Source organism: Salmo salar, chromosome ssa04, assembly GCF_905237065.1.
Source record: "Salmo salar chromosome ssa04, Ssal_v3.1, whole genome shotgun sequence".
NCBI classification, from domain to species: Eukaryota; Metazoa; Chordata; class Actinopteri; order Salmoniformes; family Salmonidae; genus Salmo; species Salmo salar.
Window position 1 is genome coordinate 52,174,506 of NC_059445.1, and position 25,970 is coordinate 52,200,475.

General features: G+C 42.0%; 1 protein-coding gene across 2 annotated transcripts in view; it reads left to right on the forward strand.

Annotated features, from left to right (window-relative positions):
* Positions 1–13,813: 13,813 nt before the first annotated feature.
* gucy2d (guanylate cyclase 2D, retinal) overlaps positions 13,814–25,970 on the forward strand; it is a 37,322-nt gene continuing 25,165 nt past the window's right edge. Inside the window, exons 1-12 of one of the 2 annotated variants that reach the window (XM_045717084.1) lie at positions 13,814–14,503; positions 18,932–19,927; positions 20,310–20,608; positions 21,009–21,378; positions 21,497–21,575; positions 21,698–21,812; positions 22,080–22,199; positions 22,440–22,523; positions 22,642–22,818; positions 22,919–23,075; positions 23,421–23,570; positions 23,713–23,861. In XM_045717084.1, coding sequence (XP_045573040.1) covers positions 19,129–19,927; positions 20,310–20,608; positions 21,009–21,378; positions 21,497–21,575; positions 21,698–21,812; positions 22,080–22,199; positions 22,440–22,523; positions 22,642–22,818; positions 22,919–23,075; positions 23,421–23,570; positions 23,713–23,861 — 2,499 coding nt within the window. In that variant the 5' untranslated portion in view covers positions 13,814–14,503; positions 18,932–19,128. The remainder of the gene's footprint in view (positions 14,504–18,931; positions 19,928–20,309; positions 20,609–21,008; positions 21,379–21,496; positions 21,576–21,697; positions 21,813–22,079; positions 22,200–22,439; positions 22,524–22,641; positions 22,819–22,918; positions 23,076–23,420; positions 23,571–23,712; positions 23,862–25,970) is intronic. The other variant, XM_014197468.2, reaches the window with a different exon arrangement.

Genomic DNA, 25,970 nt, shown 5'->3' on the forward strand with positions numbered 1-25,970 from the left:
TGTTTATGATTTTGTTGTCATGGAGGACTGATTGGGCTCATTGATTCGAGTTGAAAAATAAATGCTGCGAGTGTGCAAAGCTTTCATCAAGGCAAAGGGTGGCTACTTTGAAGAATCTAAAATATATTTTGATTTGTTTAACACTTTTTTGGTTACTACATGATTCCATATGTGTTATTTCATAGTTTTGATGTCTTCACTATTATTCTACAATGTAGAAAATAGTACAAATAAAGAAAAACCCTTGAATGAGTAGGTGTTCTAAAACTTTTGACCGGTAGTGTATATATAATTTATAAGTCTAAAAATAGATGTAGCAACTACAGAGTTCCAATTTAAGTCTATTAAAAGTGTGCAAGTTTGAGAATGTGTCCACTAGGCCTATGGAATTTTTTTATCAGCATGAATTATATTGAGCAATAAAAATCCCGCTTTTATTCCATAGCCTTGGATCCGCACTATGCAGCTGTTGCAAGAGCGCATTTTTCACTGGCTGTCCACTGGTTTCAAAAACAATGATTATTGGCAGCTTAAACTTCTTGAATTCAACCATTATTGGGTTCAAATACACATTTAGATTTGTGATGAGCCATCCACAACAACCACAATCCGTAAGGCGCAAATAGCTAAATGAGAGAGCAGCAGTGTGATTCACATCAATGTGCTAATGTTATGTAGATATCAATAAGTGATATCCGTATCGCTGTAGACTACACTACTACTGTCATCCTTACCTCCAAGCGTTTATTCAAATTGTATAATCTTTGGATGCCGACAGTAGTCGCACCATTGGAAGACATAGCTTGGACTGTAGCCTACAAAAGCCTACTCCTGCTCTTTTCCCGCGATCCATCAAACACATTTGGTGTGTCATCATAGTGGTCTCTGATCTGTGGTCAGACTCGCTCAGGTGGAACAAATTTAAATTTGCGCCTTTTTTCAATGATGATTTGAATGTCTTTGAGAAAACAGAGAACTGTCAAAGATTTTTTTCTCAGAAATATCCTTTCAGAATTTAAAAGTAATCCACGAAGTAATCATCTAGTTTTTACAAAATATCCGTAATCTGATTACAATATTTTTGCTGCTAATGTAACGGATTACAGTTACCCTGAATGTAGTGGACTAAAAGTAAAAGTTCTCAAAAATATAAATAGTAAAGTATAGATACCCCCCAAAAACTACTTTAGTAGTACTTTAAACTATTTGTACTTAAGTACTATACACCGCTGGGGAAAATGAATGGAGTTTTGACAGGGTTTTGGATAAATGCTGAAAATAAGGTCTGTGGTAAACACAGACTTAAGAGATCTTATCTGTTTTGTTCTATGAGATAATCTTAATCAACTAACTTAACTTTTTTTGCATTTTTAAGCATTTATGTAATAAAAAAAAGGACATAACGCATATAAAAGGCTTCATAATTCATAAAGATCATGTTAACTGACTGATATCATCTCATAGAACAAAACATATGATGTTTATTCCAAAACCCTTTTCTTTACACATTCATTTTCCCCATATGAATGGCTGAATGAACCAGAGGTAACTCATATCTGTTTTTTAGGACTACAAGCTGGTGAGCTCTATTGGTATGACATCAATTACAATGTCATGTTCAAAGTTCACACTTTTACCAATTGTAGGTGAGAGCAGAACTACTTTGAAATAGTTTTGACCGTGTTTAAAACTTGGGAACATAAAACATGGGCTCTTTCACATTGTCTACACATGTGGCATTGCAGTCTTATCAATACAGTGAAACAAGCAATCAGTTATCTGTAAGTTGCGTGGCTCCATTGTAGAGGCTGTGCTTGTTATGTACTTTGTATCACTTGCTTGTCCTATGCAGATAAATGACCAAATGCTATACTGGCAGATTAACTCATTGAGTGCGGTGATGTTTAAAAACAATATGTTTATGTTATGCTTATAGATAAGCTAAAAATGTGCATGAGTAAGTGTTCATTATCATAATTGAGAGTGTGACGTCTCTCCTCTGCTGCTCAGTAATGTACATTCATCCCTGTGATAGCTTTAGGGTTTGTTCACTGTACAAACTGTATGCTTCCCCTCCATGCAATCTCCATAGTTTTATAATAACCTCCATAGTCCTTGGTTTATGATAAGGTAATATAACACTTGTAGGCCTACTAATATCATTGAGATGTTTCATATTATTAAAACATGGATACCCTCTGCCCCCTGCAAAAGGTTGACATGAAAAATTTGTTAAGCACTATATTTGAAAAAAAGAAGGTTTGCACTCGGGTAAAGGTTAATGAAGAATAATTAACAGGGAAAGGCTATTCTTCGAGTTTTGGCAATGCTACTACTGGAGCCTATAGGTGCATGTTAGTGGAGCAGTTCATGTTGAGAGAGAGAATGTGATAGAATCTGATTGTACTGCCAGTCCCTGTCCCTCAATCAATCAGATGTCAATCCTATGGTTTGGATAGGGCTTTTACATAACATTCAAAGTGTTGTTGCAGTATGGAGTGTGTATAAATGTATGGAAATAATGGAATGAAGAATGGAAGCTCTGTTCAGTCAAATTAATACAGTACTGCACAATGCTATGTAGGCCTATTACTATAATAATCAAAGTTAGATCATTATGACGGTCAAAGGTAAAAAATAAAGTCAATATAAAAATAAAAAAACGTTATGGAGGGAGAGTCGCTCTGAATGGGAGTGAAGTTAGATGACTGAATGTAATGTAAATGTTGAGCGGCTTCACTGCAGGTAGATTGTATGTTTAAATATTCACACAAAAAAATCTAAACATCTGACCATATATGCTATATAACACTAGAGGGAGCCAGCAGAATTGCCTTTACTGGCATCTCAGTCTAGAGGCAGCCAACAAAGAGACTGATAGGGAGCCTACTGGCACCTAAACAGGTTGTTGAGGTGCCAGTAGTTGAGGTGTCAGAGATTGTTACAGTTGGGGTATCTTAATTTGATCGCTCTGTTGTCACTACGATCTTTTCTGAGCTTCAGGAAATTCAAATGAGCCTCGTGATTTACATAAATCCAGTGAAAACCTGCAGTTCTCATTCTCTCTCTCTCTCTCTCTCAATGTCCTACTATTGTAGGTCCTACTGCTGCGATATTCAAATGTACAAATATGTATCTGAAATGCAGCAACCCACATCAACAACCATCATTTTATATAGCTTAATAACACACAGTGGAGTGAAGTAACTTAAGAAAAAATACTTTGAAGTACTACTTCGTTTTTTTGGGGTGTCTGTATTTCACTTTACTATTTATATTTTTGACAGCCTTTACTTTTACTCCACTATACACCCCCCCCCAAAAAAAAAAGTTTACTTCTTACTTCCATACATTTTCCCTAGCACCCAAAAGTAGGCCTACAAGTTACATTTTGAATGTTCAGAAAGGACAGTAATATGGTCTAATTCACGCACCTATCAGTATAACGTGTTGTCTTCCCTACTGCCTCTTATCTGGCAGACTCAGTAAACACAAATATTGTGTTTGTAAATGATGTCTGAGTGTTGCAGTGTACCCCTGCTGTCCATAAATACAATTTAAAAAAAACGTAAAAAAATTGGGCGTTTGGTTTGCTTAATATAAGGAATTTGATGTATAGCATTTACTGTTACTTTGTACTTTTTCCACCACTGTACTTAACTACATTTAAAACCAGAGTACATTTAAAACCAGATATTTTTAGACTTTTACTCAAGTAGTATTTTACTGGGTGACTTTCACTTTCACTTGAGTTATTTTATATCAGGTACCTTTACTTTTACTCAAGTATGACATTTGAGTACGTTTCCCACCACTGATAACACACAATATATATATATATTGATATCCACGACAACATATAAGTGTATCCAAAATACTGTAGTCTATGAAAACTGATTTCCCTGTTTTTTGACAGTAATTGAATCCTCCTGCTGCAGGATTTTTTTACTTCGAAACTGGTCAAATTAATATCCTACCTCTGTATGTGATGCCCTGCACACAAAATACACTACCGTTCAAAGGTTTGGGGTCACTTCGAAATGTCCTTGTTTTTGAAGGAAAAGCACATTTTTTGTCCATTAACATAACATAAGATTGATCAGAAATACAGTGTAGACATTGTTAATGTTGTAAATGACTATTGCTGGAAATGGCTGATTTTTAATGGAATATTTACATAGGTGTATAGAGGCCCATTATCAGCAACCATCACTCCTGTGTTCCAATGGCACGTTGTGTTAGCTAATCCAAGTTTATAATTTTAAAAGGCTAATTGATCATTAGAAAACCCTTTTGAAATTATGTTAGCACAGCTGAAAACTGTTGTTCTGACTAAAGAAGCAATAAAACTGCTCTTCTTTAGAGTAGTTAAGTATCTGGAGCATCAGCATTTGTGGGTCCGATTACAGGATCAAAATGGCCAGAAACAAAGTCCTTTCTTCTGAAACTCGTCAGTCTATTCTTGTTCTGAGAAATGAAGGCTATTCCATGCAAGAAATGTCCAAGAAACTGAAGATCTCATACAACGCTGTGTACTGCTCCCTTCACAGAACAGTGCAAACTGTCTCTAACCAGAATATAAAGAGGAGTGGGAGGCCCCGGTGCAGAACTGAGCAAGAGGACAAGAACATTAGAGTGTCTAGTTTGAGAAACAGACACATCACAAGTCCTCAACTGGCAGTTTCATTAAATAGTACCCGCAAAACACCAGTCTCAACATCAACAGTGAAGAGGTGACTCCGGGATGCTGGCCTTCTAGGCAGAGTTCATCTGTCCAGTGTCTGTGTTCTTTTGCCCATCTTAATCTTTTATTTTTATTGGCCATGAGATATGGCTTTTTCTTTGCAACTCCGCATAGAAGGCCAGCATCCCGGAGTCGCCTCTTCACCATGTTTTCTGGTAGGGAAACTCAGTTGGATGCACTCTCATGCACAGATAGAGATGATAGCTCCAACTCATTCAAGCAAACAGTTTGAAGCACACTTATTCAATCTTTGACAATAAAAATGATACCAAATCTCTTCTTTCATTTTCGCACCTTATCAAAAATAACTTTATCACGGGTAGAGTGAGGCTGCAGAATCCTAAAGCGGGTGCTGTTTACCAAATATAAAATTGTGAAAGCAAGATGTGTTTAGTCATGACATACAGTTGAAGTCAGAAGTTTACATACACCTTAGCCAAATACATTTAAACTCAGGTTTTTACAATTCCTGACATTTAATCCTAGTAAAAATTCCCTGTTTTAGGTCAGTTAGGATCACCACTTTATTTTAAGAATGTGAAATGTCAGAATAATAGTAGAGAGAATTATTTCTTTCAGCTTTTATTTCTTTCATCACATTCCCAGTGGGTCAGAAGTTCACAATCACTCAATTAGTATTTGGTAGCATTGCCTTTAAATTGTTTAACTTGGGCCAAATGTTTCAGATAGCCTTCCACAAGCTTCCCACAATAAGTTGGGTGAATTTTGGCCCATCGTCCTGACAGAGCTGGTGTAACTGAGTCAGGTTCGTAGGCCTCCTTGCTCGCACACGCTTTTTCAGTTCTGCCCACAAATGTTCTATAGGATTGAGGTCAGGGCTTTGTGATGGCCACTCTAATACCTTGACTTTGCTGTCCTTAAGCCATTTTGCCACAACTTTGGAAGTATGCTTGGGGTCATTGTCCATTTGGAAGACCCATTTGCGACCAAGCTTAAACTTCCTGACTGATGTCTTGAGATGTTGCTTCAATATATCCACATAATTTTTCTTCCTCATGATGCCATCTAGTTTGTGAAGTGCACCAGTCTCTTCTGCAGCAAAGCACCCCCACAACATGATGCTGCCACCCCCGTGCTTCACGGTTGGGATGGTGTTCTTCGGCTTGCAAGCCTCCCTCCTTTTCCCTCCAAACATAACAACGGTCATTATGGCCAAACAGTTCTATTTTTGTTTCATCAGACCAGAGGACATTTCTCCAAAAGGTACGATCTTTGTCCCCATGTGCAGTTGCAACCCGTAGTCTGGCTTTTTTATGGTGGTTTTGGAGCTGTGGGTTCTTCCTTGCTGAGCGGCCTTTCAGGTTATGTCGATATAGGACTTGTTTTTCTGTGGATACAGATACTTTTGTACCTGTTGCCTCCAGCATCTTCACAAGATCCTTTGCTGTTGTTCTGTGATTGATTTGCACTTTTCGCACCAAAGTACGTTCATCTCTAGGAGACAGAATGCGTCTCCTTCCTGAGCTGTATGACGGCTGCGTGGTCCCATGGTGTTTATTCTTGTGTACTATTGTTTGTACAGATGAACGTGGTACCTTCAGGCGTTTGGAAATTGCCCCCAAGGATGAACCAGACTTGTGGAGGTTTACAATTTTTTTCTGAGGTCTTGGCTGATTTCTTTTGATTTTCCCATGATGTCAAGCGAAGAGGCATTGTTTGAAGGTAGGCCTTGAAATACATCCACAGGTACACCTCCAATTGACTCAAATGATGTCAATTACCCTATCAGAAGCTTTTAAAGCCATGACATAATTTTCTGGAATTTTCCAAGCTGTTTAAAGGCACAGTCAATTTAGTGCATGTAAACTTCTATGAGCTATGAGCTTTTCTTTCATTTAATATATAATAGTCAGCTATGCATACAATACATGGGATGTTCCCTTTACTCTCTTTATGTTGGGATAGGGAGAGGAAAATAAAAACCTAAAGATAATGAGACCCCCCCCCCACCCAACTCTTTCCCTCCCAGGGTTGTACAAACCTCCCTCCCTCCCTCCCTCCTGGATGTAACTACCAGTGCCCATCTAGTGATCTGTTGGCACACCTGATCCAGGTGTTGTAAAAAACAAAAATTATGACCTGTGTCATTAAGATTACATCAAATTGTTAATATATCTCTATGCTGTTTGGCTGTAATGCCACATAGCACACCTTTTAGACACAAATGTAAACAACCTTGCAGACAATCTCAGTAGGTTTAACAGCTATTGTTGTTACAGTTGGCACAATATCTTTAATGTGTGACGCAGATGGACCTCGGGAGGATGGAGCTGCAGGAGATAGCTACTGTGCTAGCGGTTTCACCATCTCAAGTGGCAAGAGTGGCAGTTCAATATTGGTCTCATTATGTTATTACAGTTCACATGTGTCCACTGTCCCACCTTCTTAGGTAATTGTCTAAGCGGTTTGGAGGGTGAGTGCTCCATATGTTAAGCAGCCAAAGTAACTATAGTGTATAGCCACGTTTTGGGGATAAATCCTTTAAAATGTAATGTAAATATCTATACAATTCCAATCTACAAAAATGTATAGAAATTCAATAGGAGAAAAAAAAACGTTCAAATCCTATAGGATCCTATAGTATTTCAATTCAAGGATCCAGTTAGAATCCAATTCGAATCCATTAGAAAAATCATATCAAACTTTGGAATGGAAGCAGCCCTATTGGACTCCCATGGGATTGTAATCTATATGATTTATAGACAATAATCTAATAGAGACAGTGTTTTTTAGTGTGCAGGAGTCTGGTGTAGCGGTCTAAGCTCCTGACTCTGGACCTCCTTGATGATGTGTGTTCGATCCCTGGCTTGGCTGACTGTCTGTGCCCTTAACCACTTTCTGTACTCACATCTGTCCTGTCAATAAAAATGAATCTAATCTCACAAAAACACATTTTACCCTCGTCTAAAACTCCTATAGGATTCCAATAAAAAAAATCCTATTACAATCCAAAAGAAAATCCTATCAGATTTTGGAACCAGTCCCACTTGACTCCTATAATCATATAGGATAGTTTCCAAAATCTGCTAGGATTTTCTTTTGGATTCTAAGAGGATTTTTTGTTGTTGTTGGAATCCTGTAGGATTTTTGGACTCGGGCAGAATCCTGATTTATCAGCCTGTCAGGAATGGCACTCACCTACTGTAAATCAAAATATTATCCACAAAACATGAAGTGTTATATACATATCAGTTATGCACGCTAACAAACAGCATAGATAACAAGCAAGCGTGCTAGCTAGCTAGCTAACAAGATTATCTAGCTAACTAGCTAGCTCACAAGACTAGCCAAGTTAGCTGCTTTATTCCTTGCATGTGATTGGTTGTGGTCTTGGGTTCGGCACCCAGCCTGGAAGACAGAGCTGTCTGTCAGGCATCATTCAGGGCTTAAATGTCCCACGAGTGCATAGTGATCAACGCAGCCACAGGGCTACTTGATTAAGTGCATCTGAATGAAGGATGCATGGTACTTTTGATTATCTCTTAATCTCCACAAAGAGACCTGTCTTATTCGTGCCCATCTCAGTGAACTAATCGATTGCGGAGGACGAGACTAATTCATTGCGGAGGCCGCAGGGATGGCACAGTCCAGGAAGAAGGAGTGTGGCTGGACAATGCACTTCTCTCTCCAGAATGCGCCTTCTCCCGCTAATTTGTGCACGTTCATTGTTTCATAACTTCATTGTGTAAATTGTTTGCGTTTGATTGTTAGTGTCTAGCAATTCCCCATTATGTAGGCCTATATCACCAGTAGTACATTTACCATTAATTCCTATCATTTCTAATCTACAATGTTTGTTTGGTTATGGTAATGTCTGTTAATGCATTCAATATATTATTATTCTAGATTTTACTGTTCTCATTGTAGCCATGCAAACATGTTTGCAGAGTGCACAATCTATGCTACACTTGTGTTAAACACGTTTTGGTTATATTCCATTTACGAGTGTTGTCAATTTAGTCATTGTCTTTTGTTTGGAGCCTCCTGTCAATGTGGAGTAAGGATGCGCACCTGATTATGCATAGAAGTAGGCCTATAGGCTGCCTGGTTTGCGTGCAAATGTAGGCATATAAATGTTCCCATTTGGGGATCTGATGGTATTTCTGATTGGCTTAATGCACAACCACTAATGAGCTGTGGAGCTTGTTAAAGTAATGTTTTCTTCACATCAAACAGCAAGCAAACAAAATCTGTTTTTACATCCATTGAGAATGACAATAATTCCTCAATGTATTTGAAAAATCTTTCCAGCTTGAAAGGGAAAAATGTCATGCTCTGATCCAGTGGAAACATCATAAAATAGGCCTACCTGATTACTTCTTATCCCTTGAACAAATAGCCTATAGCTTTGTCTGTCCCAGGGTCCCAATGCTGCAAGCAGCTTTAGGCTGGACCTAAGTTAATAGTTGATATGTTTTAAGTTCATTGCAGACAGTCCATGCATAGCCAATGGGATATTTATTTTTATCAGGATATTTTCTACCTGCAGGCTGAAATGTTTTTATTTGTTGGCTTTATAGGCTATTTTTACAAACTGTAGTTGGCAATGGCAGTAGAAGTAACTTTTTTAGGTTTGTATCATTTTCATTTAGATTTGGACAGAATTTTGATTAACCACATGACAATGATTTTGAGATACGAAGACATTATTGTAAATTAAATGAATCTGTTCCACGAAAATGTGCATATGAAAACCATAACTGGCATACATATCGGTAGAAATGGTAAGATAAATTGGCATTCCACATGAGAAAGTTTACCGACTCCTTGTGTAGCCTATTACCGGAAACTTCAGGAGAGTAATGGCAGAATCTACAAAAGCCAGTAGGAGCGGGAGGAGAATGGTCGGGACAGCTTCAGTTCTCCCTCTTATGGTTATCTTGATCTCTGGCTCCCTCTTGAGTCATTTGTGTGCAATTTCATCAAACAGTGAGCTTAAAGCATCAGACAAGCTCAATAGTTTATTTTATTAAAACACATAGGGTAGTATCCATATATGGAAAAATAGACGTTTAACATTTTCGACCAATCAATTGGTTGAAAGAACAGACGAAGCGCTGATGGCTTGACTGCTTTTTGCGAGTGTCGGCTCACTTGACCGCAGTGTAAATATCACAGTAGCCTCTAGCCAGTAAGCAAAAACTATTTAACAATCCAAGCAACTTTTCTTCTAAAACATAGCCATTACACGGTTGAATAATGCAACCAAACCATATTACACTCTTGAATAATGCCACAATTCACAAGCATGTGCAGACAATTAAAGGGTTTATTTTCTCCTCCGTACACATTAGCTGACCATACACAGCTAACGCCTGCTAGTCAAGCAGTCAAGCAAAGAAACATAAAAAATACAGTTGAGATTTAAAGGTACAGTGACAATTTCAGAATGTTACAGGCTGTTATTACAATTTCAGGTAAAAACTCAATAAAACAAGTCCGAAAAATAAGGAAAATGTATGTACATTTAAGCTGTTTCAAAAACATTGCTCTGCTATTGCAATTTGTACTGTAAGAGTGTTGGCTCAACAATACAATTCTGTTTACACTGTCCTGCTTAGAGGGGGGCAACTGTCAGGCGAGTGTCGTGCTCTACTTCTGGAGGTAGTGGTTGAAACGTGACAAGTTTGCAAGTTTACATTGCAGTAATATGTGTAGCCGACGGTATTTTTGCGCAAAGTCTACTAATTGTGAAGTCCCTCTAAGTTTGTTTCACAAAGCCTATATTTATGGAGTGAGACCAGGCAGCTGGCTGACCCACTTGATTTCAGCAGCCTGCTCCACTCTGCTCTGCCCTGAAACACTCATCTGGATTTATGCAACAGGCAGGCCCCTGGAAGTCCTGGCTGTACTCACCTTATGGCGACCTTAATACAGATCCACTGGTTCTGCCCATTAAATCTTGCTGGGAATCAGTATCGACCTCTGATTTACTCTTAACCTTACAAAGAAGTACTGAATCTTTAGATGCCAATTGTGTCCCGATGGTGCCTTGAACATGAATGTAGGTCCCCAGACCCTCATAGTGACCCTTTAACAGTTAAACAATTTCCCTGTAGTTCTACTCCAACATTGCATGTCAGTATATAATTGCATTGTTACTTAACTGTATAATGTTAAACCTACATAATGAATTACGCAAACTCACTCAAACAATCACATGTAGTTTTAGCCTGCTTATTCGTTGTCGAGTCATTCCTCATAACCTACAGATGCCGTATCTTAATTTGATCATCCTTTTTTGCAGGAATCTTCCTGCAGCAGGAAATGCAAACTTGCAGTGTTTTCAAGCTTTAAAAAAGCTTCTAAAGTTTGTAATTTGATTTGCCCTAACGAAAAATGCATCAACCCCTGCAGAAAGTGCCCATTCATTATAATCCACATAATAACTCACATTTCTTGTTGCTGCAAGATTTTTTTCTCTGGTAGCAACTGGCTCAAATTAAGATCCTACATCTGTACATATTAATACTGGAGCCAGAATAGCCCCTATTACTTCATTAAGATCTTTGATGGAGTCACCCGATCGATATGAGGGGTGATGGGTGATGGGGGCTGTCTGCCGTGTACCTAAGCTGCTTTCATGTTCCCTCCTTCTACAGGTCTGCTTAATAGCAGCCATTTGATTAATTCAATTTGACTTAAAGCTTAGAGAAGAGGAGAGAAGACGAAAAGAGAAGGCAGTCCAAGACAGATCATCCAAGGATTTTTGTAACCAAACCCATTGTCAATTGACCATGCCTTTGCCTACTACCGCTCATCAGCCTTTTACGGTTCTCTGATTTTAAAGAGCGTTGCCTTCCAATGTCACTTTGCACTATTTGTTACTGCTTCACTTTATGATGTAGATGGATGTGTGTAGATTGTAGATGGATGTGTGTTGAGTGCATTGGTACTCTCATTGCCCTCGATGATCTGACTTTACAGTGCTATTACTAGACTGTATGAAGACCAAATTACACTTTGACCAGAGGCTCATCATGTGTCAAAAGAGTGTGTTCTCTCCTTACCCTTCGGTCCTGGGTGGTCTCTCTGTGGTAGCTAAAGCGAAAGGGTCAGTGTCAGGGCTTTGCTATCTGTGGGAGGCTTTATCCCTAAGTGTAACCTTGCTTTGAGGAGATCTCGGTCAGTGCTGTCAGCCTGTCTCACATACTGCTAAGAGGCTTGCAGGTAGCGGCCCAGTTTAGCAGGACCCCATCGGACATAATCTTATTAGGTCAACTGGACTCTATCAATCGCAAGATAGAAGAGCACACAGTCATACAGACCATGTGGTTAGCACATGACACGTGACACTTGTGATCATACAATCAGAAAGCTGTATGAGAGCATTCTCATGATATGTGTGTGTACGTGTATGTGTGCGTGTGAGATTTTTCTCTCTAAGAAGCAGTCAATCACAGTCCAATAAACGGTGCCATTCACCCCACCCCTCTGGTTTTTCCAGGAAATCCAGCTGTATAGCAGGCCATTTCCAGGTATCCATGTACCTACCATGTACATTGCTGCATCTGTGGACTGGCCTGTGTCAAAAAAATACAATATATTTTCAGCCCACTATGGGGGACGGACCATCCCACTGGGCAAAAACTGGTTGAATCAACATTTCCATGTAATTTCAACCCTAATTGGATTTGAAAACTAATCAACGTCAGGAATTTCATATTATTTTCACCCAACTTTTTACCTAAATCCAATGACATGGTGATTTTTTATTTTTTTCACGTTGAATTCATGACAACTCAATGAAATGTAAATCCAAACTAGACGTTGAACTGACATCTGTGCCCAGTGGGATATGTCTGTTTACTGATAGCTTTATCACTGTCACCTCCTTGAACTTTGTCCTCTATATATAATGGCATCTTATGAGAGGGTTCTCACAAAACATCCTCTCGTACTAAATACCACTTAAACAATACTAAAACCCTCTACCTGTACCTTGCATACAAGCTGTTTTTCTTTCCTTAAGCCCCCCTCTCATCCTCAGTTGTCTCCTCTCTCTGCCATTATGTGTGGAGCATCTGTAACCACCTGTAAATGGCACTCAGACATCATATGAACAATAGATGAAATAAACAATGAATAAAACAAATAGCAAACTGTGTGATAGTGTAGCAAAAGGATGCAGTCAAGATCTTAAAGTAATTGATTTGGTGTGATGACAAAGGAAGCTATACTTATCCATTTCAGGAAGTGAAATCCCCTTCGCCATGTCTCACAGCCAATCCAATGGAATGGTTGTTAGGCGGTCGGGCGGAGCTAAAGAACAAGGGAGTGAACAAGGAGGGACACCAAACCAATCAAAGCCCATCAGAGATTCTTAATTGGGAAAAGTCTGTCCTCTCCTCGACTCCTCCGTCCTCCTTTCCTCTCCTCCAGTGAACCGGAAACTGATAAGTGGTTGCCATATGTAGGAGAGTGTCAACCAAAAAATTCACTGGTGGAGGATGCTCAGGTGTATCCTACCGCGGAAGAGTTTTGAAATCCACGCACCCCCTTTGAAATAGCTGTTTTAAAAAAAAAGAAATACGCTACTTTTCTATTTATCAATAAAACGTCTAGCATAACTATACATTTCTTTACACGTATATTTTGGGATTCCACCTCAGTAAATGTAATTTGCCTGATGACGCGCTAGTGGTGAAGTAGTCTCATTTCATACAAGCGCATTTGTTTCTACATTTCCTCTCCTCGCCTCTTCTCCCCGATTACTTTTTACCTTTTTCAAAAGGAGGCAAGGAGCGGACGGAGGAGACGATGCAAGGAATCGAGGAAATCCAATTGAGATTCTCCCCATGAGATTTGTTTTAGCATGCAATGTCTGTGTCCCTTTTCCTTCTCACCACCTGATCAGTCTAACCACTAATGGGTATGTCCAGGTTTACGTTGGGTTATGGCAGCAGTCTGCACTGTTCGTCATAATGACGAAGACATATGTAGCATAATCCAAAATACATGTAAGCATGCAAGCTTTCCACAGCTGTACACAGGGCATCTAACAGCTTTCTGCTCTGGCACGTTTAGTTCTAGTTGTTTTTCGGTTTGACACTGCCTCCTTGAATAAAACTTGTTTTGTTACTCTGGCCTTGGTGGAAGCCACATTATTACCTTTGAGTTCTAAGTTCTTGCAATAAAATAAACATTTGTTGTGTGACCCTGGGATAGGTAGAACACATTCCCTTACTTTCACCCTCTTTCTCTTCCTTTCTGATCCCTTCTTGCTTTCCCTCCCCCACCGAGCCTTAACTGCACTCTCAGGGCTCCAACACTGTTACTTATGGATTAAAAGCTAAAGCCGGTTGAGAAGTCAAAGCTTCCCTGTCCCTTCCAGCCCTTCCCTATCCTTCACCTGCTCTCTTTCACCAACTATCAGTCTATCTATTTGTTACCAGACTGGGTGAATCTCACCCTTCTTCTCACGTCCCGATTAGTCCCTTGCTCCTAGGTTTGGGGCAGGTCCCAGTCCAAAACAGGGGCAGTGACCACAGGGACTAAATTACAGGAAGCCTGTGGATTTTTTTTAACAAGAGGATTCTAAAAACAAGAGGAAATATGTAAAAAAAAGAAGCAAAAAAAATTTTTTTTGCCACCTTACTTGGATAACTATTTATTTTAAATTTTCATGCCAAGATACTGCACCTGCTCTACTGCTGAATGTCAATCTGCTCGTCACCTGGATTCCTGCCATTCAAAGACGGAGAGCATTGATATGGCACTATAGACAGACTACTCCAGGTCAGCAACACTTCCAATCAATATGATTTAGTTTTATTATGTTTCAGTACAAGGTAGCTAGTGTTTTCATTTCAGTACATTCCAACCTAACTTTTATGCTGTTGTGCTGTTTTATGTGGTCAGTGGTTGAAATACTTACAAATTACTTAGAACTTTTCAGGGTACATTTTGTGACATTTATGGGTCCACCTGCACATGTGTGTGATCAGCATAGGTGTATGGCCAATATCAGCTATGAAAGCTGCAGTGATATCAGGATAGCTGGATTACACCCCAGACTAACATTTCAGATTCATAGAGGAATTTGTTTTTGATGGATTCAATCATCCTAGAGTCACAGCATCACATTTTAGTTGTAAGATCAGTAAATGTCCCCAAGAGACATTGTGCTGGATTTTTCATTCTATATTTATCCAGTATTGCTTTCTTATAATTTGTTTCATAGCTTAAGTCCTCACAGCTGTCAGTCATTTGAATGTAATGGATCTCAAGTCATAATTTGATTAATATACAACAAACATTTTATATGATGCTTGTGACATCCCTTACTGTAAACTGTACCAGCTTATTAGCAGCTTCTTAGCTATTACCATTATTAACTTTTTAACAATAGCCATGTGGCTTAGCTACTGTTTGTACACTGTGTGTTCACTGTATGTGCTGGCCAGGGTTGAGGTTAATTCCATTTAAATTCCAGTCAATTTAGGAAGTACACTGAAATTCCAATTCTAATTCTCTTTAATGTTTTTTAAAAAGGAAAATGTGTAATTGGAATTTGGTTTAATTTCTGAATTGACTGGAATTGAAATGGAATTGAACTCAACCCTGGTGCTACCTGCAACTCACAATAAACTATAACTTTATCATGTTGTACACTCACCCAATTCAGAACAGGTCATGTTTTATCATGTCAGCAACTGAGGGGCAACCATCCATTGAACATCAGTTCATGAATTTACATTTTTGTCTTTTAGCAGAAACTTTATCCAGAGTGACTTACAGGAGGAATTAAGGTTAAGTGCCACGTTCAAGGGCACATCAACACTTTTATTTACCTAGTCGGCTCAGGGATTCGAACCGGCAACATTTTGATTACTGGCCTAACCTATCCAAACCGTCCACATCATTTGCACATAGCTGTGTGTGTAGAGTTAAGGAAAGAGGGACAGTAAGCCTACACTTTTGCTGCTTAACCAATATACTATGTACATAACACACTTTTAGAAAATAACACTTTTAGTTTGAGCACTTTAATTTTAGAAATTAGCACTTTAAGTTTGAAAGTGAGAGGGCATGGGTCAAGGTGTGGGGACAGTCTTCTTTCCTTTCAAAATCCAGGTAACTCAATCAGGATTAGGGGTCAATTCCACTTAAATTCAGGAAGTCTTCAGTTGAGGAAGTAAACTGAAATTCCAAATCCTATTTTCTTCAATGTATTTTCAGTTTACTTCCGGAATGGTCTGGATTTAAAAGAAATTGACCCCAACCCTTAACTGCACAGTTCCATTGATAGGACAGGTTCTAATAAAAGGTCAGTAATGATCAAATCAAAGTTTCTTGATGGTCTTCCAAATCCAGTTATGTCTGGAGATATTACAGAGTGAGATAGAGGCCCCCGCGGTGGAGGAGAGGCTGACCAAGAGGTCACAGCGAGCGAGTGACTTCAGAGAAAGAGAAAGCGATAGGAACATGGAAGACAGATTTAGAGCCACGTTACATGGCCCCCACCTGTCACAGCCTCATAGCAGCTAATCTGATTGCCATTTGCATGTCATGAAAGCTGACGTTGCAAAGAGCTGGGCATTGATTCAGCTATGGTTTCAGGGGACCCTGGTCTGAAGAGACAGATGGACTGGGTCTGAGCTCCTCCAACATCACATTACATTCTTATATAATGAGGATGATTTTTGTCCAAACATGTTGAGGCAGTTTTGAGACTTTAGTACTACAACATCGTCAGTCTTGTTCACCGGTGATTTGTCTTACATCATTACTTCATATGTATCATTACTTCATACTTCATACAATTGTCCAAAAGCAGTTGGTAATTCCGTTTTTTCTTGACATTGTCAAGCATAGATTGGTCACTTTTTTTATAATTTGGCGCACAGAAACTAGAGGCCATGAGTAACTTGGCCAAAAAGAATGGCACCGATAGGTGGTTCTGTTATAAGCAATCTCACTTAAACCCTCATATCCGCCTCCCCGTTTGATATTGAAACTTTAAACTTTGTACTGATCACTGATCAAATTTGCATGAAGGATTCTCCTCCATTTTAGAAATTTGGGAAACTGCCCAAAATAGTCCAAAACTATGTCCAAAATTACACAAAATTCGGTATATATGCCAATGGTACATTTTTTTAAGTTGTGAGAAAAGCTAAGGGATCGTGTTAAGAGTTATTGATAAATCAGGATATAAGATTTTACGTGTCCATTGAAATCAACTTCACAATGGCCTATCAACTTGAAACTTTTTAGGGGTCATCAGACATTTGCCTGATGGCCCAAAATGGATTATTACGCTGCTCTATTGTTCGGCTACATACTGTCAATTCGGAAAGAATTCAGACCCCTTGACCGTTTCCACATTTGTTTACGTTATAGTCTTATTCTAAAATGGATGAAATTATTTAATTTTTCTCATCAATCTACACACAATGCCCCATAATGACAAAGCGTAAAAACAGGTTTTTATACATTTTTGCAAATGTATAAAAACTAAAACTAAAATTCCTTACTTACATAAATATTCAGACTGCTATGAGACTCGCAATTGAGCTCAGGTGCATCCTGTTTCCATTGATCATCCTTGAGATGTTTCTACAACTTGACTGGAGTCCACCTGTGGTAAATTCAATAGATTGGACATGATTTGGAAAGGCACACAACTATTTATATAAGGCCCCACAGTTGACAGTGCATGTCAGAGCAAAACAAAGCCACGAGGTCGAAGGAATTGCGTGTAGAGCTCCGAGACAGGATTATGTTGAGGCACAGATCTGGGGAAGGGTACCAACAAATGTCTGCAGCATTGAAGGTCCCCAAGAACACAGTGGCCTCCATCATTCTTTAATGGAATAAGTTTGGGCAGCGCAGTGACGTTCCCCATCCAACCTGACAGAACTTGTGAGGATCTGCAGAGAAGAATGTGTGAAACTCCCCAAATACAGATGTGTCAAGCTTGTAGCGTCATAACCAGGAAGACGCGATGCTGTAATCGCTGCCAAAGGTGCTTCATCAAAGTACTGAGTAAAGGGTCTGAATACTTTTGTAAATGAGATATTTCCTTAAAAAAAAAAAATGTTTTTCCTTTGTCATTATGGGATATTGTGTGTAGATTGATGAGGGGGGAAAAATGATTTAATCAATTTTAGTAACAAAACGTGGAAAAAGTCGAGGGGTCTGAATACTTTCCGAATGCACTATACTTTAGTCTGAGACTGCCATCATTGAAGTTGTTTGTGGTAAAGTCAAAATGAGGGTTGGTGTACAAAACAAAGTCATCAGCAAATTGATTTTCTCTAACCAGTCAGAATATCAAAGCCAATGACACATTCTCAAAATGCAGTTGTACCCATGTGTGTCATGGTTCTGGCCCAATGCATTGGTTTCTGGGACCAATTCCATTCTAGAAATCATCAGGGAGGTACTCAGATCTAGACTCATTGCGGAGAAGAAACTGATGTCCGTGGGCGTGGCGTAGTGTTTTGCCGGAACAAGGAGTTTGGGTGGCCAGGCAACAAACACATTACCATGACAACCCATGTTAAGTTTGGCATTGATAACTTAAAAAATAAGGAAACTATTAACAATTAACTGTTGTCACTATGTAACACTAAAGCTTAAAATAATAAGTCAAAATCTTCTTCTCATGGAGTCAGATTCACTCCAAATGTTGTCTTTGGACTCATCACAATAGTCCCTAAAGAGTTTGAGAAAGTAACATTGATGCACTCAAAGATGCCCACACTGTACCAGGAGATGCATATTAGCACATACACTAATATGCTAAAATATGTAAAAAATGTTATAATAATCTTCTCCTCATGAACCATATGTCAAATTCCCTCCAGATGTTGTATTTAGACTCATGATTGCGCATAAAGGAAGATAGATTCTACATGATAGGGTGTCTGCTTTGTTATTCGACTTGCTTTGTTATCTTGGGTCCTTTCTGTTATCCTGTGAACCCTGTTCATTGCTGCTGGCAGCTATATTTTAAAATGTTATGTAATAAACCGATATTAATGGTAATATAGTTAAAGTCCAATTATTATAGAAACAGTGCATTTCTGAGCCTTTGGTGACACTGTAGCTCACCGAGTTTTGTCCTAGAAAATTGAGACAGTAAATAATACATGCGTCAATATGTCTAATTTTGTTCTCCTTCTCCATCCCTCTTTCTCATATATTCCATGGAAGCAGTAATGGCTGGGAGTCCAGTGGTGACCTTCCCAGCTCTGGGCTAGTGCCCTACAGAGCGCTAGGGGTGAGAACACACACACACACACACACACACACTTCCCTCCCACACACTCATCCACACACACAAACTCTACCCTCACTTCCAACCCTCCACTCCTCATCTGTGGTGTCTGACTAGATAGAAGCCCTGTAGGACAATGGCAACTCACAGAAACTCTAGTTTCCTCATCAACCTCTCCCACCACCCACGATGGACACAAGATCCCTCAATGAGGGAGAGAAGGAGACAAAGAAGGACAGAGGATACAGATACAACCCCCACATCTAAATCTGCAGTACTCTGCTCCAGAAGCTGGTGGGGTAAATGGCTTATGTTGCCCCTGCTGATGGCCACCTATCTACCGTGTGAGGCCTGGGGCGCCACTTTCACTGTGGCCGTAGTTGGGCCCTGGACATGTGACCCTATGTACTCCAAAGCCCTCCCTGACCTGGCTGCCCGCCTGGCCACCGCCCGCCTCAACAAGGACCCCTACACTAAGAAAGGCTACTGGTACGACTATACTCTGGTCAATGAGGACTGTAAAACATCCCGCGCTCTGGCCCGCTTCACCTCTCTGGAAGGCTATGGCTCAGCTTTTCTCGGCCCTACTAACCCAGGCTACTGCTCATCGGCCGCCCTGTTTGCGAAGAACTGGAATAAGCCCCTTCTTTCCTGGGGCTGCCTGAAACCCAACATGGAGGATGGACAGTATCCCACCTTTCATCGTCCCCTGCCTCTGTCCTCCCGGGTTCTGTTTTCTATGCTGCGGTACTTCCGCTGGGCCCATGTGGTCATCGTGACGTCAGAGGATGACCTGTGGGAGGCTACGGGACACGAGCTGGCAGCCTCTCTGAGGGCCCTGGGCCTGCCGGTCAGCACTGTGGTCACCATGGAGCCTGACAAAGATGGGCCCACAAAGGCCTTGAAAAGGATACGGGAGTTAGACCGTGTCAGAGGTGTGTATGCGCATTTGTGTTTGTTTGTTTATGTGTGTGTGTATTTGTTTAAGTGTGTGTGTGTTTGTGCATGCGTGCATTCTTGTGTGTGTGGTAAAAGGTGAGAGGAAAGATACACATCACTGACTAACTGCAATGACTAATAATTGTCTCTACTATTTCCTTCTTCTGTCCCCTATCTCTGACTTTACTAACGTTTTACTCTCCTCCTCCTCCTCCTCCTCCTCCTTATCCTCTTCTCCTCCTCCTCCTCCTCCTCTTCCTCATCATCATCTTCTCCTCATCCTTTCCTCCTCCTCCTCCTCCTCTTCCTTATCCTCTTCTCTTCCTCCTCCTCCTCCTCCTCTTCTCCTCCTCAACTCCCCCTCCTCTGCCTCTGCAGTGGTCATCATGTGTATGCACTCAGCTTTGATCGGTGGTGTGGCCCAGTATCAGCTCCTAACCTCTGCCTTGAATATACGCATGATAGATCGTGGCTACGTTTTCATCCCCTACGACACCCTCACATACTCACTGCCCAAGGGCACAAACTTTAATGCCCTGACCAATGACAGCTTGTTGAGAAAAGCCTACGACGCAGTTCTCACAATCACCATGGATTCTGGCGAGAATACTTTCTATCAGAGCTTCAAAGATGCTCAGGAGAAATTTGAGATCCGCACCAGCACCCCACCAGATCAGGTGAGACATCCCAGAACACAGCTCCTGGGATATTCATCTAGTCATCATTAGTCACACATGCCATGGACATGCAGTAGCAAGCACCTTTGGATGAACAACAGTCCTCTTGAGTTTTCCTTCTTCACAAACAGGTTACCTATAGGTCTTTGGACCACTCCAGCCTTAAAACCAAATACATATGAATGTTGTTGGAATGTTTCATTATTGATGATAATGACCAGTGGTTTGTCAGTGCTGTACCACTGTCTTAGTAATGGTATGTTCCTCTATTTCTGTACTCCTTGCCTAACATCATCAAAACCCTTAGTGCCAGTCTAAAGAGCCTACAGACAGAGTCTTCAATAACAGTCGGTCAGATAAATTATTTATACATTGTCGCCACTCTTCTCCCCTGACGTAGGTGTCTCCATTTTTCGGCACCATCTACAACATGATATACTACATGGCCTATGCAGTGGAGAAGAGTCGGATGGCAGCTGGGCGCTGGGTGGATGGGGAAACCATGCTCGAGAGCGATGGAGGGGTCAAATTTGAGGGCTTCAACCAGCACATCTCATCCGACAAAGATGGGTTGGGGATGCTGGCTCGCTACGTGGTCCTGGACTCAGACGGGGGAGACAGACTCTACATGACACACACTCTGGAGGCCCCCCACACCCTTGGCAAATTTGGGGCGGTCAAGTACAATGGGCGCTCCATCCACTTTGCAGGCAGTAGCCCCAGCACAGACTCCCGTTGCTGGTTCAGTCCATACATCACCTGCGGTGGGGGTAGGTGGTCTAGCATTGGGGTCAGTGATGTACCAGTAGCCTATGGTAAAATGAGGTCTGTGTGCCCTCAAACTATCTCTCTTCATAACTCTTTCTCTATCCCCCTCTCTGCATTTAGGAATGGATGCGGGTACTATTCTCTTTCTGTTTGTCCTGTTCTGTGGGTTGGTTGGAGGTGGAGCTGCCTTCTATATGAAGTAAGTTAAACACAGAGAGGAGTGTGCCAATCAGTGGCTAATTTTGTCTTCTGCATTGAACAAACGTTTGTTTGTAAATGAGGTTACTGATGTTTTGGGGTCTTCCCTTTGTGTCTGACCAGGAGAGGTGGCCGGATTGAAACCAGCTTTGGAGGATCAGGGGAAGGAGAAGGGCCCTTAAAAATAGTCCTGAATCTGAATGACCTGATTTTCATCAATACCCAGACCAGCATAAGGGTCAGCTTGATGCCTATCATACCATAAAGGATTATAGCCTAAATACTGTATTTGTATGTGTGTGTGAGTTTTTCTGTTTGAAGTCCCTTATCTTTGATGGACTGTCTATTCTGAAGCCATTGTAACCCCTCTCCTCTCCTCTCCTCTCCTCTCCTCTCCTCTCCTCTCCTCTCCTCTCCTCTCCTCTCCTCTCCTCTCCTCTCCTCTCCTCTCCTCTCCTCTCCTCTCCTCTCCTCTCCTCTCCTCTCCTCTCCTCTCTCTGAGTAGAAGCTGAATGAGGACAGTATGATGAACAGTCAGCTGGACGCGAAGACACCTCGCCACTCAGTGTCAGGACGCAGCTACTTTGCCTCCACCCCTGACAGCTCCAACGTCGCCGTCTTCGAGGTGGGTCACATGTTAATGTGGTGAATCTACTTAGAACTACTTTCAAACAGAGATAGCAATCCAATATTCCAATGTGTGATGCGCTGCATGTAAGAAATAACACCCAATGTTGCTACTCTTGCCTGTCTTGGTGACAAACAGTTATGAACAAATACATCTCTGTTTCGTGTCCCTGTCCCTAGCTTTTTGGGTTTTCCCAGATAAACATTTGCTAATACCTTTGTATTATGTGTTCACTAGGGTGACTGGGTGTGGTTGAAGAGATGTCCCAATGGAAACACTGTGTCTAGTGTCAGTAATAGCACCAAAAATATTTTCACCAAGGTGAGTGAGTGAGTGACTGAGTAAGTCAAAACAGCAAGACATTGAAGCGCTGTCTGAACGCTGCACTGTTCCTCTGTCATAACCTACTTCTCCTCTCTATCCTCTCCCCCTCTCTCAGCTCAGGGACATGCGGCATGAGAATCTCAACCTGTTCCTTGGCCTGTTCCTTGACTCAGGGATATTTGGTATTGTGACAGAGCACTGTACCAGGGGCAGCTTGGAGGACCTTCTCAACAACGAGGAAATGCGTCTCGACTGGATGTTCAAGTCCTCCCTGTTGATGGATCTGGTCAGGGTGAGGAGAAAAACAACTCTCACATTTATAGACATTTCTGACCATATCTCTGTCCTCGTTGTTTACACTGTCCTCAATCTTTTCTGACCCTCCCTCCCAGGGAATGAAGTACCTGCACAACCGGAATGTCATCCACGGGCGCCTGAAGTCCCGAAACTGTGTGGTGGACGGACGCTTTGTGCTGAAGGTGACTGAGTACGGCTTAAACGAGATCTTATCCACCCAGAGCATCAACTTTGACAAAGGCAGGCCTGAGGGTAAGTCCATGGGGACATGAGTACTCAACATATCAGAGACAGCAAATCATCCTCATCATTTACCAAGTAATTACAAGAACAAAAGACACTTGTTCGCTTATCCCCCTAGTCAGGTTGTGTGTGAAAACATTTAATCTGAACCGCCACTCTTGTGCCCTAACTCCCTGGTCCACCTAACAGATCACTTAATCCAACCCTCCACTCTTGTGCCCTAACTCCTTGGTCCACCTAACAGATCACTTAATCCAACCCTCCACTCTTGTGCCCTAACTCCTTGGTCCACCTAACAGATCACTTAATCCAACCCTCCACTCTTGTCCCCTAACTCCATGGTCCACCTAACAGATCAGCTGTGGGTGGCTCCAGAGCTGCTAAGGAACTCCAAGCTGATGAAGAGAGGAACGTTCCGTGGGGACGTCTACAGCTTCGCCATCATTATGCAGGAGGTCATTGCCCGCTGTGCTCCCTTCTGCATGCTGGACATGCCTCCCAAGGGTTAGACCTCCTATCAAACAGTACCACCATACATGGGGCTAGTTGTGTCAGATGTAAAACAAATACAGCAGGAATGGCCTCCATGCCAATATGAACAGTACAATTATTGGAGAGTATAGGTGTGTGTGTGTGTGTTTGACAGAGATCATCAGTAAGTTGAAATCCCCTCCACCACTGTGTCGGCCCACTGTGTCAACGGATGAGGCTCCACTAGAGGTGATTCAGGTCATGAAACAGGCCTGGAGCGAGGAGCCAGACAAGAGACCCACCTTCGAGGAGATATTCAAACAGGTAGCCTACATTACTGTACACAAACATACACAAAGCTACATACAGTACCTTCGGAAAGAATTTAGACCCCTTGACTTTTTCCACATTTTGTTTCGTTTCAGCCTTATTCTAAAATGGATGAAATAAAACGTTTTCCTCAGCAATCTTCACACAATACCCCATAATGACAAAGTGAAAACAGGTTGTTCTTATTTTGTGTAAATTTGTTCAATATAAAAAACAGAAATACCTTATTTACATAAGTATTCAGACCTTTGCTATGAGACTCAAAGTTGAGCTCAGGTGCATCTGTTTCCATTGATCATCCTTGAGATGTTTCTACAACTTGATTGGAGTCCACCTGTGGTAAATTTGATTGATTGGACATGATTTGGAAAGGCGCTGTCACGTCCTGGCCAGTATATAAGGTTAATTGTTTTGTAGTTTGGTCAGGGCGTGGCAGGGGGTATTTGTTTTATGTGGTTCGGGGTGGTGTGTTTGTGTAAAGGGTGTTTGATTTAGTAATTCCGGGTTTTGGTTTATGTTTAGTTAATTCTATGGTTAGTCTAGGTTGTGTGTTTCTATGTTTGGTTGATTGGGGTTGGGACTCTCAGTTGAAGGCAGGTGTTGTCTATCTGCCTTTGATTGAGAGTCCCATATATTAGGGTGTGTTTGTATGTGTGATTTGTGGGTGATTATTCTGTGTATAGCCTTGTGCCTTACCAGACTGTTTATTTGTCGAGTGTTCGTTTTTTGTGTTTTGTATGTTCGGTTTTGAAGATAATTAAAAATCAAGATGAGCATTCACGTACCTGCTGCGTATTGGTCCACATTTTCTGATGACGATTTCGCATTATCGTCAGAAGACGAAGACAACAACTGTGACAGAATCACCCACCACCAAAGGACCAAGCAGCAGAGGAAGGAGCAGACGGAGTTCGAGTTGGACTGGCGGGAGAAGTGGACATGGGAGGAAGTTCTGGACGGGGCCGGACCCTGGCATCAGGCTGGGGATTATCGACGCCCGCAGGGGGAAATTGAGGCAGCCAAGGCAGAGAGGCGGTGGTACGAGGCCAAGTACGCGCTGAAGGAGAAGCACGAGAGGCACCCCCAAGAAAATTTTGGGGGGGGGCACACGGGTAGTTTGGCTAGGCGTAAGAAGAGCCGGAAGCCAGCTACTCGTGGTTATATGGAGGAGCGTATGGGTTGGAGAGCGCTATGTTTCGCTGAGGAGCGCACTATCTCACCCATACGCACGCACAGTCCGGTGCGCGTTATTCCAGCCCCTCGCAGGTGCCGTGCTAGAGCGGGCATCCAGCCTGGTAGGAGGATGCCTGCGCAGCGCATCTGGTCGCCGGTACGCCTCCGAGGACCAGGCTACCCAACTCCCGCTCTACGCACGGCTACCATCAGGCCCCTGCACAGCCCAGTCTGCCCTGTACGAGCACCCCGCTCGTACAGGGCTACTAGTTCCATCCAGCCAAGGCGGGTTGTGCAGGAGGTAAGATCTAGACCGGCTGTGCGCCTCCATAGCCCTGGGTTTCCAGCTCCTGTCTCTCGTGCGGACCCGGAAGTGCGTCAACCCAGTCCGACTCGTCCTGTTCCCGCTCCCCCGCACTAGCCTGGAGGTGCGTGTACATAATCTGGTAAGCCCAGTACCAGCACCACGCACCAGGCTACAAGTGCGTCAACCCAGCCTCGCCAGTCAACAGTCTTCATCAGAGCTGCCCGCCAGTCAACAGTCATCATCAGAGCTGCCCGCCAGTCAACAGTCATCATCAGAGCTGCCCGCCAGTCAACAGTCATCGTCAGATCTGCCCGCCAGTCAACAGTCATCGTCAGAGCTGCCCGCCAGTCAACAGTCATCGTCAGAGCGGCCCGCCAGTCAACAGTCATCGTCAGAGCTGCCCGCCAGTCAACAGTCATCGTCAGAGCTGCCCGCCAGTCAACAGTCATCGTCAGAGCTGCCCGCCAGTCAACAGTCATCGTCAGAGCTGCCCGCCAGTCAACAGTCGTCAGAGCTGCCCGCCAGTCAACAGTCGTCAGAGCTGCCCGCCAGTCAACAGTCGCCAGAGAGGTCAGACTGCGCTGAACTGCCGGAGTGGTCAGACTGCGCTGAACTGCCGGAGT